This window comes from Medicago truncatula, chromosome 7 (genome assembly GCF_003473485.1).
Source record: "Medicago truncatula cultivar Jemalong A17 chromosome 7, MtrunA17r5.0-ANR, whole genome shotgun sequence".
Classification (NCBI taxonomy): Eukaryota; Viridiplantae; Streptophyta; class Magnoliopsida; order Fabales; family Fabaceae; genus Medicago; species Medicago truncatula.
This window is the reverse complement of record NC_053048.1, coordinates 50,648,032-50,672,614: the sequence shown is the minus strand read 5'-3', so window position 1 is coordinate 50,672,614 and position 24,583 is coordinate 50,648,032. Positions and strand designations below refer to the sequence as shown.

Genomic DNA, 24,583 nt, shown 5'->3' with positions numbered 1-24,583 from the left:
CTTTTGTCAAAAAAAAATTCAAGTCTGACCCCTATTGAATTTTTTTTTCAAAATGACCCACTTTTTTTTTTTGTTTGTCCTATTCGCCGTTCCCGCCATCTGAAACGGCGGGACTGGCCGCCGGTCTGACAGTCGTCGCGTCATGATTGGCCACTATTTTTTTTTTAATAATTTTTTTCTCATTCCCGCCATTTGAACTGGCGGGACTCATTTTTTTTTTTCTTTCGTTTTTTCTTTTTTTTGGCAGCATTTTTTTACATTTAAACACAACAAATAATAATGATAGATAAAAATATAGTAATGATAATGATGATATATTTAATTTAAAAACACTAATTATTTTATTCATAAGAAATAAAAACAAAAACTACTTTTTCCGCGGAAACCAATTACGCCAATGTAAACTATGACCTCCCGTAGCACATAATTTATCTTTTTTATTTCGCACGGGTCGTTGGTTTTGCTCTTGCTCTTCCTCGTGCTCTTCCTGTTCCACATCCTCGTCAAGAATTTCAACATCATCATTAGTAGTAGTAGCCAGACTTTCTATGGTATTAGTTTGTGAATTTGGCACTTGTGAAGCTGAGTTGGTCCAGATTTCATTAACGAAGTCATCGTCATTAAACCATGCTGCCAGACTTTCTATGGTTTGCGTTTTGCATGTCTTGTGCGGAGCACTCCACTTTGTTAATATAATATATCATTTTAGTTTGTTCAAAAAAATAATTCTCAAAGCACTCTATCTAAGCTTCTAGAAAAAGTTAAGTATCATTTTTATTGGTGGTTGAAGGCTCATAGCACCATTTTTGTGTATGGTAGTCAGAGATGGTGGTCGGACCCCTTAAAATGTTTGGGTATCGGCTAGTCATGCTTTGTTTTTTGTTGTAACGGATTGACTCTGTGTTCTTTATGAGTGGTCTCTTTAGCACACCTTGTGCTAAGGAGCGATTCAGTGTTTAATTTTTTATTCTTCAAAAAAAAAAATCACCTTTCGTTAATCCATTTTTTCACATTTTTTAGCATTATTTATCAATGTCTTCTTTAGGATGTCCTCGTAAGCTTAATTCAGTTAGTATGAACCTCGACCATAAAAAAAAAAAAAAAAAAAAAAGACCCAGCCCATATGACATAACATGGCTAACAAAAAAAAAAAATTAGTCCACATAAAGGTGATCGTGGTTACCATTGAACTGAACAATTCGCACATGCAAAAAAAAAAAGTCCAAATAAAACCAAACAGAAAGTTCCCAAAAATACGCTAGCTTTTGTGTTGCGTGGCTTCAAACTCGTGATTCGCAGTTACTCACTCATTCGTACTTCAACAATTCACTTCTCGACAACCTTGACCCTAACGAAACTGTACTTCGTACCCTGTACTTTGCGTTCATTTCATTCTTCTCAGAATATTTACCTTTTTCCTATTCATTTCATCCTCCTCGTCGTTTTTTCATTTTTACTTATTAAAAGATATTATTATTTCTGATTCTCTCAAGCTGATCTCATACATTTGAGGCTCAACACAATTGCGAATATTTTACCAATTTTCGAACACTGATTTATTGATTAATTAATATTTAATTAGGATTTGGAAATAGCGAAATGAAATTCGGATACACATTCAAAGAGTACCTGCAGGTGGAGCGGGAGTGGCTATTGGATGAGAATTGTGCACATATTGAATATAACAGGTTGAAAAATGTTTTGAAAAGTTGTCAAAATTGCAAAGACAATAATAATACTTCTTCTCATGATAAAGACCAGTTATGTCAATGTCAATCTTGCCCAGGTATGTCCTGTTTTACGCTTTATGTTTTGTTTTGTTGATTTTTCTGTTTTATTATGTTTTAAATGAATTGTTAGAATCAAAGGTATTGTCTTTTTTTGGTAGTAATTAAATAAATGATTTGTTGTATGGAACCTGTCTTGATTGTCAATAGTGTAGTAGTGTTTGCTTTCATTTGAGTTGATGAGTTACAGAAATGTCATTGGATCATCAATTTGAGACTACAAAATTCGATAACCTGTCAACACATGAGTAGTTTAATGGATACCCCCTCCGTTACTAATTGTAAGCAAAATTGAGTTTTTAGGTTCATTCAGTTACTTTACTTATGTATGTGGTCCATATTATGAACCACATACAAGTAAAATTTGCTTATAATTAGAAACCCAGGGAATATATCAATATTGAATATCCCATTAACCATGAACTGAACTTGATCAACACAGATTTATACATCATTAACAACGATTTCAGGTGTTTCAACTACATAAGGTTAAGCATATATAAATTTGTGGTTAATAAGGTTTCATAGATGGTTGATAATATATCTATTAACCAAATCTAACACTTCATTAGCTAATCCCACTTAGTGGGATAAGGCTTGATTGTTGTTATTGTTGAATTATGTTGTTCTAAGTTGATGTTTAAATAACATTTATGTTCATTATTATGTGCCCTTTTTCCGGATGGTAAGGTGCAGGTTCCTATGATGTTCATGGGACCGAACCGGAACTGGTTCCTTCCTGGCCAGGGTTATGGAATAATTAATTAATTGCTAGTATCGGATTACTAGATTACTTAGTCAAGAGTAAGTGAATATATTAGTGCAATAAGTAGTGGTTTTAGATATTATATAAATAAGTATAATGAGAATAAGACTTGGGAATTAGGATGGTTAAAATAAGCCTAAAATGGTTGGTGGGGTGAGAGTGTTAATGCCGTCGTTGTAGAATTTTCATCAATGAAAGTTTGTTTCCTATGTAGATGGTTCTCTTTTTCTCTAAACTTTTAGTGTGAAATAGCTATGACTCGTGATGGCGTCTCAACTAGAAAGCATTATTGTTCTTCACTTATCAAAACTCCTTTTAATCTTGTGGATGTTCATGGAGAAATACAAAAGAACTTAAAAAAGGATTGAGATGCAGAATTTAGTTCTAACTTAGATGAAAATCTATTGTTTAATAACTCATGGATTGTATGATTCTTTTAATATTTATTTTTTCCATGATTCTTTTTTAAAATGTTTATCCAAACTGACATATAGTGCCTATTACTTAAAGCTAAGAGTAGTTTTTATTCATTAACATGCGGTTAGGCCGAGTGGTAATGAACTCGGGCACCTTAAGCAAGACTGGTTAGAGGTTCGATCTTTGACTCTTGTGTATGGAAAAAATCTCTTTGGAAGCAGAGAAAGTTTAGTAACACGTAATAATTTACTTGATGGTTTGCCGTCTTCGGACATTCTTTGCAATTGACCAGAGCCTTTGTGAATTGCCATTAATTTTAAACTATGTTTAATCAAAATACTCGAGTATTATTACAAGTCTTTATTTAACCAGAAGGTTCACTTTATGCAGTCTAGTAATGTATTTTTGTTTTCCACTTGCAGTATGCGACCAGAAGTTCTTCTCCGAGTTGATGAAAGAAGCATCAGATATTGCAGGATACTTTAGTTCAAAAGTTCAACATCTCCTTCATCTTCACATTGCAAAAGGACTACAGAGATATGTATTGCGCATGCGCCAGTGTTTTAAAAATGACAGGGAAGCCCTTGCCCAAGAAGGGAGAATTCTAATCGAGTACATTACCATGAATGCAATTGCGATGAGGAAAATACTTAAGAAATATGATAAAGTACGTATAAAATGAGACAATTTCTGCTTAGTGCATCCCCCTCCATTTTCATTTATACTTATTTACTTAAAGAGTTTTTTTTGGTTCACTCTATCGTTAATTACTAAAATATCTCATTTATTGATAACACGATCTATAATGAATACAAGGGACTCTACTTTTGCATATGAGCCCATATGAAAATGAATAAGATAACAAGGATACCTAATCTAACTAGCTCTATGATAGAAACATATTAACAAACTATGTATCGAATATCCTTTGTTATTTTACTACAGGTACACAGTTCTGTGAATGGGGAGAATTTCAAATCTAAGATGCAGTCTGAGCATATTGAACTTTTACACTCACCTTGGCTGGTTGAATTGGGTGCTTTTTACCTGAATTCAAGTGGACAAGATGGTTGCGAGCTTGATGGAGTCCGTGGTCACTTTTCATGTGATTTAAATGTAACGGATGCTGTAATGACATTGATTCTTCCAGATTCTATTAAACTTGAGTATGATCTAAATTGTGCAATTTGCCTGGTAAGATCCTAATTTCCATGCCATGCTATGAATAAAAACAATTATATGTATATATTAGTATCTTCGATAAATGCTTGGCCTGTGATATGATAGGATTTTGTTTTCAATCCATATGCATTGAGTTGTGGCCACTTCTTCTGCAAATCATGTGCTTGCTCAGCTGCATCTGTGATGACTTTCCAGGGCCTTAAAGCTGCAAGTCCAGAGTCAAAGTGTCCTATATGCAGAGAGGTATGAATTTTGCACTATAAGAGTGCCATATAAAATGACACAAAATTTACTAGTTCAGTTGCATCTGGACAGAAATGTGTTTGGTGTAGGCTGGTTGGTCAGCCTTTCTCTTTTAAGGATGGTATTTTCCCCGTCTGGCTCATTCTAGATATCAATGCCTAGAGATCCCCAACCACGACTACGATTGGACTACTTACCGATTTTTAAAAGGGGTCAATTCTTGCCGAGTCGGTTTGAAGAAGTTTAACAAATTTATCCAACTACCAACTCTCTCCTTCTCCCTCTCTTAAGCCTGCTACTTTAATTTTATGCAACTCTTGCTTGTATAAGGAACAATCCTTACATGTGTCAGCCCCATGCACAAACTTCAGTTGTGAAATCAAATAGGAGCAAATTCTTAACTTAAGAACCCAATACGACACCTCATTAGAGATACTCTTTGTTAGGCATCAGGTTTGGGCCTTAGACCAACAAATGGGCCAAATGGAGAGTTGGCTACAGATTGCTTATGTAGATAATCTCTTAGAAGGATATCTATTTACATTAAAAAAAGGGGTAGCAAGTTGAGGGTATTCAGTAACAATATGACTGGAATCTTCGGTGTTGAGCAGTGAGAGAAATATCTATTCCATAAGGAGCTTTTGCTTTGGCGATACAATGGTTTTTCCTTCTGTAATACATCTATTTTTTAATAAATAACAGTATTTCGATCTCTATTAAATTTGGGTTCCTATCACTCGTAGTTAATGTGCAAAGTCTTAGTTATCTTGTGGCCTATCTTGAATTTCATTGATGTGGCTGTTATGGAATTCAGGTAATGTCCTTTATCACGGACACAGAACATTATGTCATTTATCCTAGTTAGCCTTTGGATATTTATAGCATAATTTTAGCTTGCTTTTGTTTTTAATCATCAAGACTTACCGTCATTTTTTTATGCAGGGTGGAGTTTATTCCAAGGCAGTCCGAATGTTAGAACTCGATCTGCTTATGAAAAGAAGGTATTGTCCAGTACAAAATAACATTTCATAGCATTTATGTATGCACATTGTCATCATCATAGTTACTTTCAATATTTCTCAGGTGCAAAGATTACTGGAAAGAAAGGCTAGCTAGGGAAAGAGTTGATCAATTGAAGCAGTCAAGGGAATTTTGGAATATGCAATCCACATATACAGTGGGATTGCTGTAGGTTTTGTTGTTATGATTTGTCGGTTGAAACATTTTTGTAGGAGTGTAGCAGATAGAAAATGGTTTTTGATCAATGAGAGAAACGGAAATAAAAACGGGAACTTAGGGAAGTTAGTGGCACCCTCAACGGTCACTCTTTGAGGTAGAGTTCGATTCGATTGTTCTATAGACAGTCAATTTTTTTTAAATTTTTTTTCTCTCTCTCTCGGATGTTATTGAATAATTGTTATTCTTTTCATATTTATTTAAACTTCTAAACTTTTATTTGAACAATTCTCGAAAATAAAGAGACTAGCAATTTGCTTGGATTAGCTTACTTACCCAATTTACAAAATAACATTTTAAAATTCTATTAAGAGATATTATGGGGGGAAAATAATTACTTTAGTGACAAATATGTGAATAGTTACAATGAATTACGGATGCCAAGATACGTTTGGATGACATGTTACAAGTCTTCTTGAGTTTAACGATGATGATAGTCTATTCAAGCTTAATAAGGTCTTAAGTATGCATTTACATTAAAACTTTTGAGAGAACTATCCAGAGCAAAGATCTATGGGTAAACTCAAGATCAGCCTTTGAAGCAGATGGGGTGATTGCTAGAAGTATCAAATAATATATGTGGTTCATTATTGTAATTTATTTTGACATTTTTCATAAACATAAACATTTGGTGTTGGCAGAAGGATATTCGACCCTGGACTGGTATGGACGACCACACCATGTGGCTCATAATATTTCAATTTGACCAGCTAAGTCCTGCCTCGACACCACATTAGTTGCCAGCTTAGTTCACCCAGACACGTCCTTCCTCAACACTAGCTTTACTGTTCAAGTCAAACTAGCTCGAATCAACAATATCTCTCCAAATTATAAAAATGAAGAAAAATAATTTAAATGGAGAGTCAACCCCAAACAAAATATCATTTTTTTTTCTTTTCTTTCTTACAAGCTAATCCAAGGCAACAAAAAAAAAAAATACTAATGTTGTTGTGCTGTAAAGGTAGCAGCGTGCGTGGCACTTGAATAAAATTACACTTATACTCCTCCCCCTCCGTTCGTAGTTCGTACCTCTGATCTCTGAAAATGTCAAATTTGTTGAGCTCATGGTTATGGCTCTCCCGCTTTCGTTCTTCAACTTCAAAGTACTCGTTTTACCGATATCGCACTCTCCATAACACTCATCTCAAAAACTCACCTACCTCATCCAATCTCCTCAACTCACACACAACAACAAAGAAGAATCCTTGCTGGTCAATTCCTTTGTTTCTTGCTCTTTCTGCTGGTTCACTCTGTCTTCAACCTCATTCTCATCCTTCCTTCTCTGACTCCCCTCTTACCCATACCGATAACGATACCGATACCGATACCAGGTACCACTTCCATTTCTCATTCAAAATCAGTTTATTGAAGATAAAGTTCATATTAATTTATAGACAAGTTGAATCAGAGAGCTTATGAAAAATTGTTTACAAATGTAATAATTTTTTTTTTTTTTTTTTTTTTTTTTTTTTTTTTTTGTATTTAATTCGCATATAATCTATTGCAATCATTAAAAACATTCCGTCTTAATTGTTTTACATTTATAATCATTTTAATTTTCGCATCATTGACAACATTTTATTTTGATTTGGATTGACTTATTTCAGCTTATTTGATAGAACTTATGAAAACATATTCTGACATACTTCATAAGTTCTTTTCAACTTATTTTCATATTTTCTCCAAGATAGCTTATGAAAACAGCTTATATCATATACGAAAACATCTTTTCTTATAGAAATGGCTTATACATAAACGCTTGTTATAATAAGCACTTGTTGTATAAGCTATTTATCCAAACAGGGTGCATTCGTCTTTTTCTGTGTGAGATAATGGAGTACACTAATCAGATATGAAAAATCTTCTGAAAAAAATATTAGAGTTGTTATGCTTTTAATGGTTTTGACAGTCTTCATTGTGGCACAAACCTTCATAATATTTCACTTTAACTACAAGTCTAGCTGAATAGTCTTAACAAATAAAGTAGTTTTTTAGATAATGACATGCAATTTTTTATAATGGATGATAGAGATGTGAGTTTGGGGGGCAAAGGTAGCACACAGTATGTTGTTAAAGGATCACAGAAAGAGTTTCCGCAAGAGCTGCTCGAGGAGTTGAAAATCATCTGCGAGGTACAAAATCCTACCTTATCTGAATATCTCATAAATTTGAAACAAAGAAAGAAGATTTAGAAATGCTTGAGTTGGTTCTAATTTATACCACCAATTACATTTGGAAATTACTTTTGTTCTTGCTATTTATTGTTAAAAAGATTGATTATTAACTTATTTATTATCTCATTTGTTAACTTTGGTTTGGCGTTATCGGGAAGCTGGCCATTCTTATTAATTAGTTAGTCGTTCATGTTAAGAATAATTTTCTTGTGAACTAAAAACTAAGTTATATTAAATGAGAAATTTTGTTGCACCTTCAGGCTTCAACCTTGTGATTATAAGCTAGAATTTTTATAATATTTCATATCTACAGGATAACGTATCACTTGATTATGATGAGAGATATATCCATGGAAAACCACAAAACAGTTTTCACAAGGCTGTCAATATCCCAGATGTGATTGTTTATCCAAGGTGTGACAAGCTTTGAACCTTTGGCTGAAATTTTTGATTCATAATTTATCTGCTCATAGTTCCAAAATGATGCAGTTAATTAGTGTAACCCTTATAGATTTCAACTTCATTACATGTTGGTACTTGCATTTAGTGTAACCCTTTTCCAAATAATATTAGGTTTTAAAAGGCTTAATTAAAATGTTGTTCTCCTTTTCCATTTGAGTTTTCAAAATAAAACTTTTGAATTTACTCACTGCTATGCGATTTGAACGTGTTGTTCGTGTTTCCCTTGTGGAGTTGTAATAGTACAGCTACTATAGTGAATATGCTAGTGTAATAGTTATAGTAGTTATCAAATTGATTTGGTCTAGAATCTAGATATTTTGCTAGTAACCAGTAGCATTGTTCTGAACACCACTTTGATATATCACATACTCTGGTAAATAATGTTATGGTCTTGACAATTTTTGCTTGTGGTATAATTATACATATAACTAGTATTTTTTTCATGTTTGATCCCACTCACTGCTGTTTAAAATGGGAGAAGTATCTGTAGTTGATTTCTTTGTTGAAATAAATTTCTAGATTACACGGTCATTTGTATGCTTACAGAACAAAAAATTGATTCATCTCCATCAGTTCTCTGAATCCTGGAGATTATAATTTTCATGTTTCCTTATCTTAACTTCTTTTGCACTCACATGTTTTATATCTAATATTTAACTTGTCAAGAATCGATAAAATGACTTCTTTCATGTGCATTGCAATATCAAATCATACACACATATATTGTCTGTTGTTGTTACAAAATACAAACAAATACATCAAGTCCAACACACACACACAAACAAAAAAAAAAAGTATCTAGGATAGACATGAATGAACACAGGTTAGTAGGAGTGTTAAAATATTGCAGATATGTTGGTGTGGTAAAGTTAAAGCATCCGCCTGTATTTGTTTTCCTGCGTTATACTTCTTGTGCCATTTGCAGATCAGAAGAGGAGGTCTCAAAGATTGTCAAATCATGCAACAATCATAAGGTTTGAGTCCCTCCAACTCATCAAACATCAGTGAAGAATGAACATGTTTAAGCTCATTGTTTCACCTTCTTATCATCGTATAGTATCGACATGTGGATCAGACAAATATATATCCTCCTTGTACCTCTTGTAAACCTGCACTTTTTTGAAGGGTTGTAATCCTGCACTTTTCATCACAATATTTGTGGTCTATATTGTTCCATTTTAAACCTTATTTCTGATGTTTCCTTCATTCTTTAAATGTTGTGCTTTGGTAACTGTTTCCGGGATAGTTGATCGCAAATATCAAAAGTATAATTTCTTGTTTTTGGCTATCAACCTTGATTTGACTGTAGTTTACGTTTGAGTATCAACTTGTGCAACATTCATTCCACATTTTTTTATGGTTAGCTTCTATTAAATCATCTGCAAGAAGTCTATTTCAAATTTCTTTCCAGATTTTCTCATTTCTTTTAGTACTATCTACTTCTTTTAGTGTTAATTCAAACACTGCCCTTTCCTAACTATTTAATTTTTCAATCAACAGTTATATGGCATGGCATGTATTTGGTGTCCTTTTGTATAGAGTTTAATTTTTTGGTTTTGTTATAAATAATTTTTTTGCTTGAAACACTTTTTTTGTGCTTTCTAAATTAAAATACTTTAAGTGATATGGTTTTTACACGTGAATGTTAATCATTATAAAGCCATTTACTTGTTCTCACTTGATAAAGTGATATGGTTTTTACACGTGAATGTTAATCATTATAAAGCCATTTACTTGTTCTCACTTGATTTATGTTTTACGGAAGTAGTTCATGTTCATTGAAACCCTATTATTTCGTAAAGAATTTTGTTTTATGTTTTTATTTCACGTTTCACTAGATTAGAAAGGTCAAAAAAGTTGTTTTTTAATTGCGTAAGGTAACTTTATATTATAAAGCAATGTTAATCTTGAGTCTAAGTCTATTCTAATTATAGTGTTATGGTCTATTCTAGTTTTAGAGAATGAGTTATCATGATTAACCTTCTATACATGCTTGAGGGGAAACATTACATCTCTTACTTGGTTTACGTTAGATTAATTTTTTGGTAACAGATTCCTATTGTACCTTACGGAGGAGCTACGTCAATCGAGGGTCACACTTTATCTCCCAATGGAGGGGTTTGTATTGACATGTCATCGATGAAAGTATGTACATGTTCTATTAGAATAATTTAGTTGTCGTTGCGTGTACCATTATTTAAACAGTATATTTGTTTAGATTCATTTAATCATGCAGACTACAGTAAACTTGTGCATATAGGCACGGATTGGACATAACAGATAATCTTTACTTTAGCTGTTATACTTACACTGCCTGCTGGTTCAATCTTTAGAGAGTGAAAGCATTACATGTTGATGACATGGATGTGGTTGTTGATCCTGGAATTGGGTGGATGGAGCTTAATGAGTATTTGGAACCATATGGCTTATTTTTTCCACTTGATCCAGGTTAGTTGGATATGTCCTGGGAATATCTCTGATTATTGATGAACAAAAGAGACGTGGAAATCAAGAATAAAGCATTTATTTTTTTATTGTATGTTCCATGAAAACTGAAGCATTTACTTGTTAAATGCAGGTCCTGGTGCAAGTATTGGAGGGATGTGTGCTACACGTTGCTCTGGTTCGTTAGCTGTGAGGTGGCTACTTTCCTTTTATATGTTTTTTTCATCTATTGCTGGCAATCACTGCCACCTGCTGGTTAAAATGTTTAAACTCTGTGGGTGTCAAATTGTCCGTGCTTACAAGGTCAAGTATTTGGTTGCTTGTGGCTTGTAAGTTTAGTTAAGATTACTAAAATTGATTTTGATGTAAATCTATCACTTAATATATGTGGATTTTATAAAATCCCGTTAAAAAATCTACAGAACTATTTTATTATACTCGGCATGATGTTTCCCCCTTACTGATTTGTAGGTATGGAACTATGCGTGATAATGTCATCAGTCTCAAGGTTTGTTAATCCTAAATTTTGGTGATGCATTGGTGTGAGTGATGTACTTATTGCACTGAGTATGTTATACTTCTAGGTAGTTTTTGCCAATGGAGATATTGTGAAGACTGCATCTCGGGCTAGGAAGAGTGCTGCGGGGTTTGTTTCATTCCTTTCCTTTTATCTATTAATCAACTTCAATTCTAATTTTTTCACCTTCCATGTATGAATGCCACACAGCTTCTTTTGGTTATATTGCAACGCACTTCATAGAATCCCCCTTGGAACAATATAGAGTGACATGCTCTTCTTATTTTTCTTTAAATTGTATATTCTAGGTATGATCTGACCCGCTTGGTGATTGGGAGTGAAGGAACTCTTGGTGTCATAACAGAAGTAACACTGCGGCTTCAGAAAATTCCCCAGTTTTCAGTGGTACATAGGTTCTTTCTTTTTATTTTTTGTGTGTATCCTTTTCTCTAAGTTTAATTTGATAAACTGAAATGTGTTATTATCATAAATTTATTAAATCTAAATGTTACATTCCCTTTTTATGTAATTCGATTTAAACTAATTAAAAAATTCTTGTTAATTTTGATCCTATATATATATATATCAATTCAAGCTGTATCATCTGAATTCCGAACTTGGATTGCGAAGTCAGTGTTTCCAGTTTCTGTCCTGGAAAAAATCTTTGAGCCAAAGTGCATGTAATGTGATTAGCATGGCTTGCAATATTCATGTTACTTTTTGCTTTTCACTCTGCAGGATATCTTAACATTGCTCTATTCCTTTCTACTGCTTAGTGTTGCAATTCTTCCTCCTCTTTTCACTTTATCTCGATACCACATTGGCAGTCTGAGCTAGAAAAAGCACATTGTACACACACCCTTCCATAATATCAGAAGGTCAATGTGCATTAAACAGTTTACTTAGAGTTGGAAGTTTAATCTATTGATACTGCTATTCGGCTAAATTAAATATCAAGTACTCGTTCACTTTTGCGAGAATGTTTATGCTTTCATTTCTTGTTTTCACTTTTAATTACAAAACAATCACATTATTTTCAATTCGTTTTCTGTTTTCAATGATTTGTACAGGAAAAATTATAAACAACTTTGTTTTAGTTTCTGTGACAGATTTGTAATTAGAAAGCGGAGATTTAGAATTATAAAGTCTGTTTGTTTCAACATTCATGTCATATCATCATAGAAAATGGCTTCTGAACTGCAGTTTTTTACCTTCATCGTCACGAGCTTTTATTTAGATGGTGCATGAGGAAATATATCCATAGATAACTTATTGCATCTTTGTTCTTCCAGAATGCATTCAAAGCTATTGCGATGTGTGCATGATGTGAGTTATTTGAATTCATACAGATTACCTAACTAATCAAAACACAGGTTGCAATGTGCAATTTCCCTTCTGTGAAGGATGCAGCGGACGTTGCTATTACCACTATGAATTCTGGAATACAGGTAGAATTCTGATTTCAAATTTTCATATTATATCATTCTTGATCCAATCATGATGTTTCTGTTTCTGGTGATTAGGTGTCAAGGGTAGAGCTATTGGATGAAGTTCAAGTCAAAGCTATCAATATTGCTAATGGGAAGAATTTGCCTGAATCTCCAACTTTGATGTTTGAATTTATAGGAACAGGTGAGCATGGATATATGTAACTTGATTTATCTATATTAATCATTATTTCCCACAGACATATGCGTTTTTCCCCATGGATCATAAAATTAGAGATACTTTATGTTGATGAACTCAATCTTTGAAGAGGGCAAAGGTAATAAAGGTTAGAACATGAAAATAAGAATTGTTCCGTTAGCTCTATCTCAATATTGGATACCGCGTGAATCTGTTATCTATTAGCTAAGATTCTCAGGCTCTAATGATATAAGCTTCTCATGCAATAAACATGCAAAATGTTAAACTGATATTGGTTATGGAAAAAAGATAAATAGAATATATATATATATATATATAAATGAGGTGAAGGAAGAGGACATGAAGTGCTCAGTTAAACTCTTCTTCAACAGCTTATGCCATTAGTGCTTCAATTCAATAAGCTATTTGCTTTGGATATGCATGATGAGAAGATGTGTTTTCAACAATCAACATTTGTCAACACTGTAAAATTTAAGTTAAATGGAAATAGAAGATGGGATTAGTGTTAAGCTACACGTAAGCTAAAACTAACTTAACGGCATATTATAATTTCTTTCAAATTCTTAAGCAAATGTTTATGTCCTTTTCAATTAATGCGGCACATTTTCCTAAGTAATCGTAATACCTAGCGTACTGATAATCTGATAATGTATATTCTTCAGAGGCATATGCACGTGAACAAACGCAAATTGTTCGAAAAATTGTATCTGAGCACAATGGCTCAGATTTTGTATTTGCAGAAGAGCCTGAAGCAAAAAAAGAACTGTGGAAGGTAGTGATTCTTTATTATGGAAGCAAAATATCCATGCAAAATTAACAACATTAAGATTTTAAAGAGTGTCTCTCAAAGTCACTGTGTTGCCACCCAAATTCATAGTTTCGAGATTTACTGTAATCGACCTCACCATCATTTAATGGGTATTATCATTTATTTCTACATTTAGGCCCATATCTTGTTCATATGCAGGTAAGGAAGGAAGCACTCTGGGCTTGCTTTGCTATGGAACCTAATATGGAGGCAATGATTTCGGTGAGTTACATCTGAGATGTATATATTAACTTCTATATTGTGATTTACATGTTTAGTCGATAGGACCAATTAAAGAATTTCATCTAATCCTCGAAGAAAATGGATTTTGTTCTGATTTAAAAGTCAATGCGGATTTCAATTCTCGTATGCGTATTGTTGATAGGAAAAAGGAACAAGAAGAATGATTTGTTTTCTTTCTTAGAACCTATTTTTTGTACATCATCTTTTGCATTAGTAGTGCCACCTTCCCTCTGTAAACATCTGCCTGCCCCAAGACTAAAAGAAAAGAATACCTGTGAATAAGACTTGAAATAGAAGCATTTGAAGCAACATAAATTTGGTTTCATACGGGTAGTTTCTCTAAGCTTTTCTTTTGGTGGTGTTTTTACTTCTGCAGGATGTATGTGTTCCTCTATCTCATCTAGCCGATATAATTTCGAAGTCTAAAAAGGAGCTGGATGCATCCCCACTGGTTTGGTATGTCTGATCAGGGTTATTTGAATATGGATGTTGAACAGTTGAATTCAGTTATGTTATTTAGTTTTCTTTCCAACAACGACTGATAATCAACCAGACTGATGCCAATGCATGTTGCTATTGTTGTTTCTTGGCAGCACAGTGATTGCCCATGCTGGTGATGGTAATTTCCATACGGTAATTCTATTTGATCCCGCAAAAGAAGAACAGCGGCGGGAAGCAGAGAGACTCAACCATTTTATGGTTCACGCTGCCTTGTCATTGGAAGGTATTTAATGATAAGTTGTTGACACATGTTGCCTGTTAGTGTAATATTTCAGGTGCCTCTAGCATTTATTGTTTCTTTTTGAAATCCTTCATAATTACATTGATAAAGCAGTTACAATTTTGGAATTTGGTTTATTTTGCTTCTAAACAGGAACCTGTACCGGCGAGCATGGTGTTGGCACCGGAAAAATGAAGGTACTGAACTAGAATCTATGTTTCTTAAAATCTCTCCACATGATGTTGGTTACTCGTGGAACTTTCCAACTTTACATAATTCAACATATTTTATAAACTATGGACATAGTATCTGTATGTTAGCTTCAAAAAGAACAAGCCTTTGCAGTAATGTGGCTAAACAGTGGAAACAAAAAAAAAAATCAGTTATTTCTACCATGCTTTCATGAAATGATTTATGCAAGACACAGTTATGAATTGATTTCTACTATGCTATTCCATCCTGTTTCACAGTCGGTTGTTATTATGAATCATAATTTTCATGCTAATTTGGCAAGAGACAAACAGTTTATGTTCTGATGCTCCAGCGTGTTTTTTTTTTCTTTTTCCAAATGGGCCATGCCTTACTTTTTTTTTTTTTTTTGGTTACCCCATGCCTTACTTTAGACTTGTGAGTTTATTTATCTTTAAAATAATAAAATTTTCATCCCCGGGATTTTTTTCCAGTATCTTGAAGAAGAACTAGGAGTGGAAGCATTGAAGACAATGAAAAAAATAAAATCAGTCCTAGATCCTAACAATATCATGAATCCAGGAAAGCTCATCCCTCCCCATGTTTGTTTGTAAAAGTACCCCTTGCTCCAATAGGCAGATGTGCAATGCAATCTCCTCAAATTTACAAATCAATGAAAGCCTTGCAGTTTCTAGCATCAGGTGATGTCTAAGGAATCAGTTTCTTACTATACAATAAGGATATTGTGCACCCATTTCACAGTTTTCCCTCTCCTGGGTCCAAGAGATGTTAATGTAATCGATAGTCCTGTAACAGTATTTTTCATGTTGTCATTTTACCCCTTTTCATTTTCCTTTTAAATATTAGTATTACTCTACTTAGGGTAAGTCAACAATAGAACACAATATCAATTTGTAGTCTTGCACCATTTTAAGTTGTCAATTGTCGTATACTTTGAATAGGATTGGGAGACAAAATAAAACAGTAAGATTCTGTACACAAGTACTGGTCTTACAATTATACACAGTGGCGTGTCAACCAGTTTACTAAGTTTAATTTTGTTTAATCTTAGTTTAATTTTGATACACCTGTAAAAAGTATTACACTGTCGACGCATCACAATCATTCCTGTATGACTTAAAAAATTGTTACAGTTGAAGTCAAACGTGTTTTTAACGATTTAACGGTTATGATTAACTGGTAATGTAAAATAAATTACACTATAGTGTGAATGAATTGAATCCCTGTTATCTTACTATTTATTTATTTATTTATAAAACTCATAAGACCAAATACGGATTAATATTTGGCAAGTGACATTTTCAAAATGCAAAAGCTTCTGCTAGATCTTGATGAAAACGACAAGTGCATATTGATATGAAGTCATATCTTTGCATTTACACAATTGGATAGATTTGGATATGCTTCAGCCTACAAGAATGAAGTGCTAAGTAGACCATTTAGAACCGCGAATTGGTTGAGGCTGATCTTATGAATGGTGCTTCTTAGATGATTAGATTGAAGGTAGAAAATTGAATGAGTGTCGTGAGAAATGTGTATCGTAGGCAACATTGTTCACTTTTGGTTTTTTTGGGTGTAAACCAAGTATCGATCCGTTCCATCTCATCTAAACGTTTGGTTTGAGAAAACTTATTTTGTTTTTATTTTATAGGTTTTGCTAAAAAAATGGTAACAATTGATAACTTTTATGTAGAAAAAGTTATTTTTTTTATGTTTCAATATATTGAATACACAAATCTCAAAATAAAATTTCTATATAAACTTTTTATCAAGAGAGGGCACTTATAAACATTTCCGTTATTTTTTATATATGTATATAGAAAACAAATACAAGTTCACTCTCGTCTTTGTATTTAAAGTGTATGAATTTCATCGTTTCATCTATTGAAATTGAAAAATATATACAGCACCGTTGGTTTAATAAAGTTTGATTTTGCAATGAAGAGTGAAAACAACAACAAAAATGAAAAACCTTATCTCATTCTGATTAGTCCTTAAGTTTTAATAAACAAAAACAGAGTCCAATTGAGGTTTGTCTCATGTCGCAGTCACGTACTTTTTATAAAAAGATCCACAGTTAGATGCATCTCCTTGTCCTTGGTGCCCCAATTCAGATGCACTAACTATATAAAATTATAAACTTTTTATCAGCAAGAGATCACGTTCAGTAGCATTTCGCGGCGAATTAAAGGGTCTTTCTTATTATCCACTATGAATTTCCTTCTATTTCAGTGCTTAAGTAACTTTTTATTTTTTAGGGGAGTGTTCAAGTAACTTAATTTATATTATTTTTATAATGTTAGTGCTTAATAAAAATCTAGTTTTTGTTCATGCACACATAGACATAGTTCAGTTGATATAATCGTCATATATAGAAGTCGAAGTTCAAACTTAAAATTTGTCCTTCATTTACCTTAATAATTGAAATTCAAACCCATAATCTAGCCCAAAAATTTAAAAAGTTTATTAGCTGGCTCTCATCAATGATAATATTATATATTTTCACTTTTTGACAATATCAATTCATTTTTTAAAACAAATTGACCTAGGAGGCATGACTAAAGGTGAAGAGAGTGACAAATTTTAGATGTTTTTATTTTATGGTGGTAATTTTCTAACATTACCATTCCAACACGTGCTCCTCATACTTTTCAAACTTGATCCATAACTGTTTGGTTGGAGAGAATTAGAGAAGAGAGAGTTAGTGAAGAGAGAAATAGAGGAGAAGTATCATACTTCTCTTGTTTGGATGGCAATGAACTTGTGAAGAGAGAATAAAAATAGGTGGGCCCTACCACCTTTTTACTTCTCTTCAATTGTGAGAAGAAACGTGAGAGAACTGAAGTAGAGACGGCTAATTTACTATTATACCATTGCAATTTCACATCCTTATGCCAAGTTAGAATTTACAACACATACTTTTTTTTCTTTTATAAAATTTTGCAACTATACTAATACCATGCATATTATAATGGGGTTTGGGTGGCTGCTGACCAACAACAACTGTAAACTCAAAAGCTGGGTTTTTGGTTTTTTGAATAATTCAAAAACTGGGTTTGAAAAATATATAATTATGTTACATTAAATTAAACTAAATTAACTAAGTTTTTGTAAAAAACTTTGTTAAAAATTGAACTAAAATGTATTAGTAATTTAATGAATTAAAACAATTTAATTATATCAAACTAATCAATTAATTTAATTTTTACAAAAAATAAATTAATCAATCATAAATTATATGTTGTTTTTACTCAAGGACATTTTTGTCTTTTCAAAACATACCAACATCTCTTTCTCTTATATTTCTCTCTTCTTTCTCTTATACCAAACAACCCATCAAATCTACTCTATTTCTCATCTATCTCTCTCTTCTCTTATTCTCTCTCACCTACTTCTCTCTTCTCATTTTCTTCTCACAACCAAACACACCCTAAGTGATAGAAGGACAAAGTATATTCATATATATCCTTAAGAGGACAAGACAAAATAGGGAGCAACCATCCTTTTGTTCAAGTTGTGGATGCATGCAATTAAACTATTCCTATTGGGGCTTAGAAAATAACCCATTGACCAATAAAATGGGTGACCCGTGATGTGGGGAGGAGTCTATGGATTCTGTTTGTCTTGTTTATACTTTCTAGTTGGTCTACAAAAGATATTGATAAGGATGAATAAGAAAGTGCAAGTCAAAACAAAAATTGGTTCTAAACCTATGAGATTCTCGAATCTCAAGGGACTTCTTTCTTCTTTCTTATGGAGTCAATTTCACACATCCAATTTGCATAACGAGTTGATTAATAGCAATGCACTAATACTGCTCATATTCACATGTACTACTCACTATAGTAAAACAGTCTATTGATCAAGAAATATGATTGGTGTTCTTATTTTTTTCCAAAACTCTTTCCACCAAAAAATTATTACGCCATATACAATTAAAGGTATGAATGAGAATATAATAACTAATATTATCTTCAACTTTTTCTATCCAAAAAAAAAAACTCACCTTATTACGGTGTTTATTCTCAAAATGGTGAAATAGCGTTGCTATGGCACTCCTCTTAGTTTAAACAAATGAAGGAAAGTCGATTAAAATATTTAAATTGGTTAAAATTTTAATCTCTAAAATTTTCAACAGCCTCATCCCAAAATACTTCAAAGTTTTGTCAAAATATTTGAGCAAAGTTTTTATATAACAAGATATTGAATTATGATGATATAAAACCATATCCTATAGTTTCTTTTTCCTTTCATCAAAAAAAGTTTCTTGTTCCAAAAATATAATAATCAACTTCACCTAAAAGGAAGGAAGCAATGTTTTGACATATTATGATTTATGAGCGCATTTCTCTTCAAATTAGTTAGATCAGATTACCAAAAAAATAAAAAATACAACGTAAAACATGAAAAATAAATTATTGTTTCACACGACAAAGATAATAAAGTAAGATTAAACCAATATATAAAACCATATCTTATTGCACATTTTTTTTAGAGGATATCTTATTATGACAAGTTCAAACAAAAAATGATTTCTACTTTTTAGACATGACAGTATTAATTTGTAGTGCCTTTTATGTATGCCACTAAAGTTTTAAACGCCAGCAATATGACCTTAAGATATACTAGTATAATTACTTAATCTATTATTAAATGAACTCATCTAATCACCCGGATAAGCCATTATCATGGCTACTTATCTTGGCACTAACACTAGTAGTTGAAATCACCATAAAAATGAAACAAACCTACATGGATCCAACTCTAAATTCCAAAGCACCAATCACCATCCCTTTTAGTGTGATATCTGATCTAACTAGTTCTAATTATCTATTAATTGGTCGGATCTCCACAATCCTCTCACAAATTTTATTTACATTTTACTACCTTTTTGTTTGTATTCCTTTTTTTAAATTATGAACAAGAGAATATAAAGGTTTGTATTCCCTTTAATGATGAAGGATCAAGTAATAAAAGTTGGAGATTAAAAGGCCTACTTAGATTGACTTTTTTTTGTCAAGTAGTTTAGTGGCTAGAATTCACCCTTTGTAAGGTGAATAAGTGGGGTGTCCGGGGTTCGAACCCCGACCGCTGCATATAACAATGCATGTTTCTGCCAACTGAGTTATGCTCACGGGGACAGATTGACTTATTCTTTAGTTTATACAAATAAATAAACTTGTATGCATCATTCATAAATTTGTCAAGGTAAGTTTTAGTTTATACAAATAAATAAACTTGTCAAGCTTATTTATTTATTTATTAATAACTTATGGTTAGTTTATAAATTTGTCCAAATAAATAAATAAGTTTTTATGGTTAGTTCATGAGTTCTTACTAACAAATTTATAAATAAACTTGTATGCATCATTCATAAATTTGTCAAGGTAAGTTTTAGTTCATAAAAAATGGCTTATTTATTTGAATCACTCATAAATTTGTCAAGCTTTTGTTAATAAGAACTTATGAACTAACCATAAAAGCTTATTTATTTGGATAAACTATTTTTCTTAAGCTCAAAAATATGTCAATCCAAATGAACCCCAAATTAAGGAAAATGGATTGAAAAGTTGAGACAACCGTCATTAGGGCGGAAGCCAGAGCCTATTGTCCCTAGCCAAATGTTGGAGGATGAAAAAAAAAAAATGAGAAGTACTAACATTACAATAGTAATGACCTTAATCTTAATCTTAATCTTAGAGTTGTGGAAAGAAGCCACAATGATAAACTTTTCAATCTTATGTCTTGATTGTTGCTATGCTTTGTAGATCATCTAATTTTATCTTAATGTTTTTATAAATAAATTATGAATATGACTGTTTCAACTTGGCTAATCAAGATAATTGATATAAGCATTACAAGATCAAACAATCCTTTGGTTATAATTAAACTTTTTGAAATAATCATTACAAGATAATTGATATAAGCATTACAAGATAATTGAATAATTATAACATTAACTTTCATAGGCACATGGAGACTTGAGATTGAAAATTCTATCTTACTGGGGAAATCTACAATCTTAAGATATTTTTTATTATATTGTTACAATCTTTTATTGTTTTCCAAAAATTAACGCAAATCTAAAAATTCAAACCTTTAACTAGTAAATTTAGAGAATTAAATCGATATTCAACGTTAGTTTCTTGGATTCAATACTCTTATACTATAGTGATATATCTGTGCACTTGTGGGTGTATCATCAAGCACAAAATGTGCAAGAAAATGACATAGAAAATAAGGTGTATACAAGACCAAAAAACTAACAAAAAAAAAAAAAAAAAAAAAAAAAAGGTTTTCAGTGAACATCAACATGACAACAACCAACACCCCCGCAAGCAAGAAGAATTAAAAACACATGCAACTTCAACATTGGGCATGATAGAAGGCGTAAAAAAATAACTTATCTGACAATAAATTAGTGGATAATCGAAATCGGACGGTTTATCTATGAGTCACTGCCAAAATGGAATTTTGACCTTTGATTGCGCTCCTTCAACAACAACCATATACTCACAAACCAAATATTGTTCATATGCATTGTTTGGCAAAACACAACAAGTGTCTAACCATTTAAAATTTGCAAACCAAATATTGGCGAAAAATGCACAATTAAAGAAAAGATGATTCAAGACTTTGTTTGATCCACATCCCCCTAAGCAAGGCTAAATCACCGATATTAAAAATTTCACGGGTAGTCAAATGCTCCGTAAGTAACCTATTATTCACAATTTTTTTTTGTCTTTTTTTTTTTTTTTTTTTTGTCTTAGATGAAACCTATTATTCACAATTCTACATACGTATAAACATATGGACTTTCTTGTTCCAAGTTATATTGTGAATTACTTGATCACTTTCCGACTCATTATGATACAAGAGTTGATACACACCCTTCATTGAATACCGATTGTTTTTCAAAGATGTCAATATCAAGAATCACAAGCATTCACAAGCATTTCCCTGCAATTAAATGTTGGTCAGATTATATTATATTATTTAATTTTTTAAAAGTGATTTTTTCACAAGGATTAGTTAAAAAGTCAATAAAGTGGTAAATAATTCTACTAGACTGTTTTTATTCTTCTATAGAATATTATTCATTATTATAAATGTAGTGGAAAATTCGTTAGTGCATTTTGAGATCGTCTAACCTGCACCCAAGTATATGCTTAAAGAGAAATCACACAAGGATACAATAGAAACCTCTATTTATGAAAATGCCCAAATAGTTTTTTTATCAACAAAATGAAACAGCAAATGCATATTCACTAATGCAATAATGGTTTGAAAATCAAGCAAACAATATTAGTTTAAGAGTGAGAAAGAGATAAATCAATATCGTTGACCGTTTCGTATGATGGATTAAAAAGTGGTATTGGTTTGGGACTTGAAAGTGTACTCCTCCTCAAGATGTCAGATTAGATTCTCTATTGTGTCAATTTCAATGGGCTAATTTAGCTTCTTCAAAAAAAAAAATGTAACAACGCTAATAGATCATTGATCATATTTCTTTCATGTTTTATAAGATCATATTTTATGGCTTTAAATAATGTTTTTCATATCCCCGAGCTTAGCTCAGTTGATAGGGATATTATATATTATATGCAGGAGCCGGGGTTCGAATCCCGGACACTCCACTTCTCCACAATTAAATTGTGTGAGCTCTAGCCACTAGGCTGCTTGACAAAAAAAAAAATGTTTTTCATAAACACTTTTGAAATCGAAGTCGTGTGTGTTTGGTTGGGCGTTTACCCACTCCAAACCCATGTTTTCTTCTGCAAACGTGGTTGTAACTTTCCAAGTGATGCTTGGACAACTCAAATGTAATTCTACGAACCGTGCTTTTAGCACCAAAATGCCGGTTCGACAAAAGCTATAAATCCAAGCTTATGCGGCAGAAGAAACGCAAGAATATGCTTTAACTTTTCAGATTTACTAAATTACCCATAAACCTCTTTCTGGCACATCAAACATCTTTCTCCTTCTCCAAATTACCCATAACAAGCACTACAAATCAGTTGCAGATCTGTCCTAATTTTTTGGAAGTGAAATAGAGATAAGAGAAGGGAAAATTTGATGAATTAAACTTAAAAAGAGAAAATGAAACGAATTTGTTTGATTACGCTAGAAGTGGACATTTCTGTTCTTGCCTTGGTGCATCAATGGAGTACAGTACATACTTTTTTTTTTTTTTTTTTATGACTCCTGTGAGTGGGGGAGTAGATTTTCTTGGTTAGAGAAGATGATGACAATGGGTTAAAGGATAAGGCCCAATCTTTTTTAATCTTATTTTTTATTTTGGCTGTTTTGTATTTAAATTAGTTAGGAGGCCATAACCGCAATTTTTGGAAAGATAGGGGTCCAAAAGTGCAATTAAGCCTTTATGTAATTATTACCTACCATTATGTGTTTATAGGAAACAAATTCTCAAAAAAATTTGGGTGTTTTTGAAATTTTGGCACACTTTATTTATTTTCGTTTTTTTTTTAAATTTGATTTTTTCTGAAATTTTGGCGCCAAATATTTTGGCACCTCTTTTGAATTATTTGGCGCCTTTTTCAAAATCAAAATTTGGATTTTAATTTCGTTTTTAAATATAAAATTTTTCTAGGAAAATTTCGTCGGAAAGCGTGTGTCAGTGATGATAGTCTGCAAAATGCTTTCCTACCAAACTTTTCTCGGTAAATTTATCGGAAACATCATTTCCTTGGAAAACTCATAGGAATAGATCCGAAATTTCCTACAACTGGTTTCCTCGATAATCCCTAGGAAAACAGTGTTTTCCGACGAATTAGGTGTGTTTTCCGACGAATTTTTCCCTAGGAAATCAAGTGTTTTCTTGTAATGTATAAAATGCCCAATTTTCTACAATTAAATACTAAAAGGATAATATGATAATTATACATTCACAATCAATTTTGATTCAATATATCCAAACAATATCAACTCAAAAGAATCACTTTTAATTAAGCATATCCAAACATAATCAATTCATATCTAACTCACTTTTAACCAAAATCAATTCTCTCAAACTCAATTCTATCAAAATCAATTATCCCCACCGCCATACCAAACACACGTCGTGAATATGCATGATGATAATGTTAAAAATGAGCCCAGTTTTTCCCAATAGTTACAAAACCAAAATATGTATAAAATTAGGGACAACATCGTTTAATAAATTTATTGTTTATTAAATATTTATTTTCATCAAGTTATAATCCAATCAAATTCGGTGCATACTTTTGAAAGATGTGTTATTTAGGCAAATTCTATGGTACACCTAACATATTTGAGTGTACCGGTACACCAACCCTTTAATTTTATAGGTAATTGAGTTGTTTTTTGAAGAAAAATATTATTTTTTTATGATTTATAATTATAATGATTAAATCTTATTCATCAAAAGTGTAAACGAAATATTTTTTTTAAAATTTTTATCGCTCATAATAGAGAACTTTAATTATTTTATACGATAATATGTAAAAAAAATTACTATGATTCTTATAAACAATGAATGATGCGTTTTTCTTCTGAAATCATATTTTCTAAAATATAAATGTCGACAAATAACTATTTATTTCATAAAATTGATCGTTAGTTTATAGATTTATGAAGCAAGAGTACCGGTACACCTCAATCTACGAGTGTACCATAGAAGTTCCCTATTTATTAATATTATCTCATGTGTATATCATGTTATACGAAAAATTAAATCCGTTTTA

General features: G+C 32.1%; 2 protein-coding genes across 4 annotated transcripts; both read left to right on the top strand.

Annotated features, from left to right (window-relative positions):
* The first annotated feature begins 1,208 nt into the window (after positions 1-1,208).
* Positions 1,209-5,859, top strand: LOC25499539 (probable E3 ubiquitin-protein ligase BAH1-like). 2 transcript variants are annotated; one of them, XM_013594823.3, is made up of 7 exons: positions 1,209-1,359; positions 1,583-1,786; positions 3,393-3,637; positions 3,916-4,164; positions 4,258-4,395; positions 5,338-5,396; positions 5,479-5,859. In XM_013594823.3, the coding sequence occupies exons 2-7, from the start codon at positions 1,600-1,602 to the stop codon at positions 5,585-5,587; spliced, it is 987 nt and encodes a 328-aa protein (XP_013450277.1). In that variant the 5' UTR covers positions 1,209-1,359; positions 1,583-1,599; the 3' UTR covers positions 5,588-5,859. The 2 variants fall into 2 exon arrangements, with proteins under 2 accessions (XP_013450277.1, XP_024625795.1); XM_024770027.2 differs by having other exon boundaries at positions 1,209-1,373.
* Positions 5,860-6,592: 733 nt separating this feature from the next.
* On the top strand, positions 6,593-15,887 carry LOC25499538 (D-lactate dehydrogenase [cytochrome], mitochondrial). Of its 2 annotated transcripts, XM_013594821.3 has the most exons (18): positions 6,594-6,962; positions 7,661-7,763; positions 8,119-8,219; positions 9,193-9,241; positions 10,320-10,412; positions 10,601-10,715; positions 10,846-10,906; positions 11,184-11,220; positions 11,297-11,358; positions 11,538-11,634; positions 12,603-12,677; positions 12,753-12,861; positions 13,539-13,648; positions 13,844-13,906; positions 14,304-14,383; positions 14,521-14,651; positions 14,802-14,845; positions 15,332-15,887. In XM_013594821.3, exons 1-18 carry the CDS (start codon positions 6,676-6,678, stop codon positions 15,449-15,451), a joined length of 1,737 nt encoding a protein of 578 aa, XP_013450275.1. In that variant the 5' UTR covers positions 6,594-6,675; the 3' UTR covers positions 15,452-15,887. The 2 variants fall into 2 exon arrangements, 1 of the variants encoding a protein (XP_013450275.1); XR_003006793.2 differs by lacking the exon at positions 15,332-15,887 and having other exon boundaries at positions 6,593-6,962; positions 14,526-14,651.
* Positions 15,888-24,583: the final 8,696 nt, after the last annotated feature.

What these genes read in the sequence shown, in the direction of transcription:
- LOC25499539 (XM_013594823.3), top strand. Translation starts at nt 1,600, where the DNA reads ATGAAATTCGGATACACATTCAAAGAGTACCTGCAGGTGGAGCGGGAG. An exon ending in TCAATGTCAATCTTGCCCAG is followed by an intron (nt 1,787 to 3,392) that starts GTATGTCCTGTT and finishes TTCCACTTGCAG; the next exon opens with TATGCGACCAGAAGTTCTTC. An exon ending in GATCTGCTTATGAAAAGAAG is followed by an intron (nt 5,397 to 5,478) that starts GTATTGTCCAGT and finishes AATATTTCTCAG; the next exon opens with GTGCAAAGATTACTGGAAAG.
- LOC25499538 (XM_013594821.3), top strand. Translation starts at nt 6,676, where the DNA reads ATGTCAAATTTGTTGAGCTCATGGTTATGGCTCTCCCGCTTTCGTTCT. An exon ending in GCTAGGAAGAGTGCTGCGGG is followed by an intron (nt 11,359 to 11,537) that starts GTTTGTTTCATT and finishes TGTATATTCTAG; the next exon opens with GTATGATCTGACCCGCTTGG. An exon ending in CTATGAATTCTGGAATACAG is followed by an intron (nt 12,678 to 12,752) that starts GTAGAATTCTGA and finishes TCTGGTGATTAG; the next exon opens with GTGTCAAGGGTAGAGCTATT.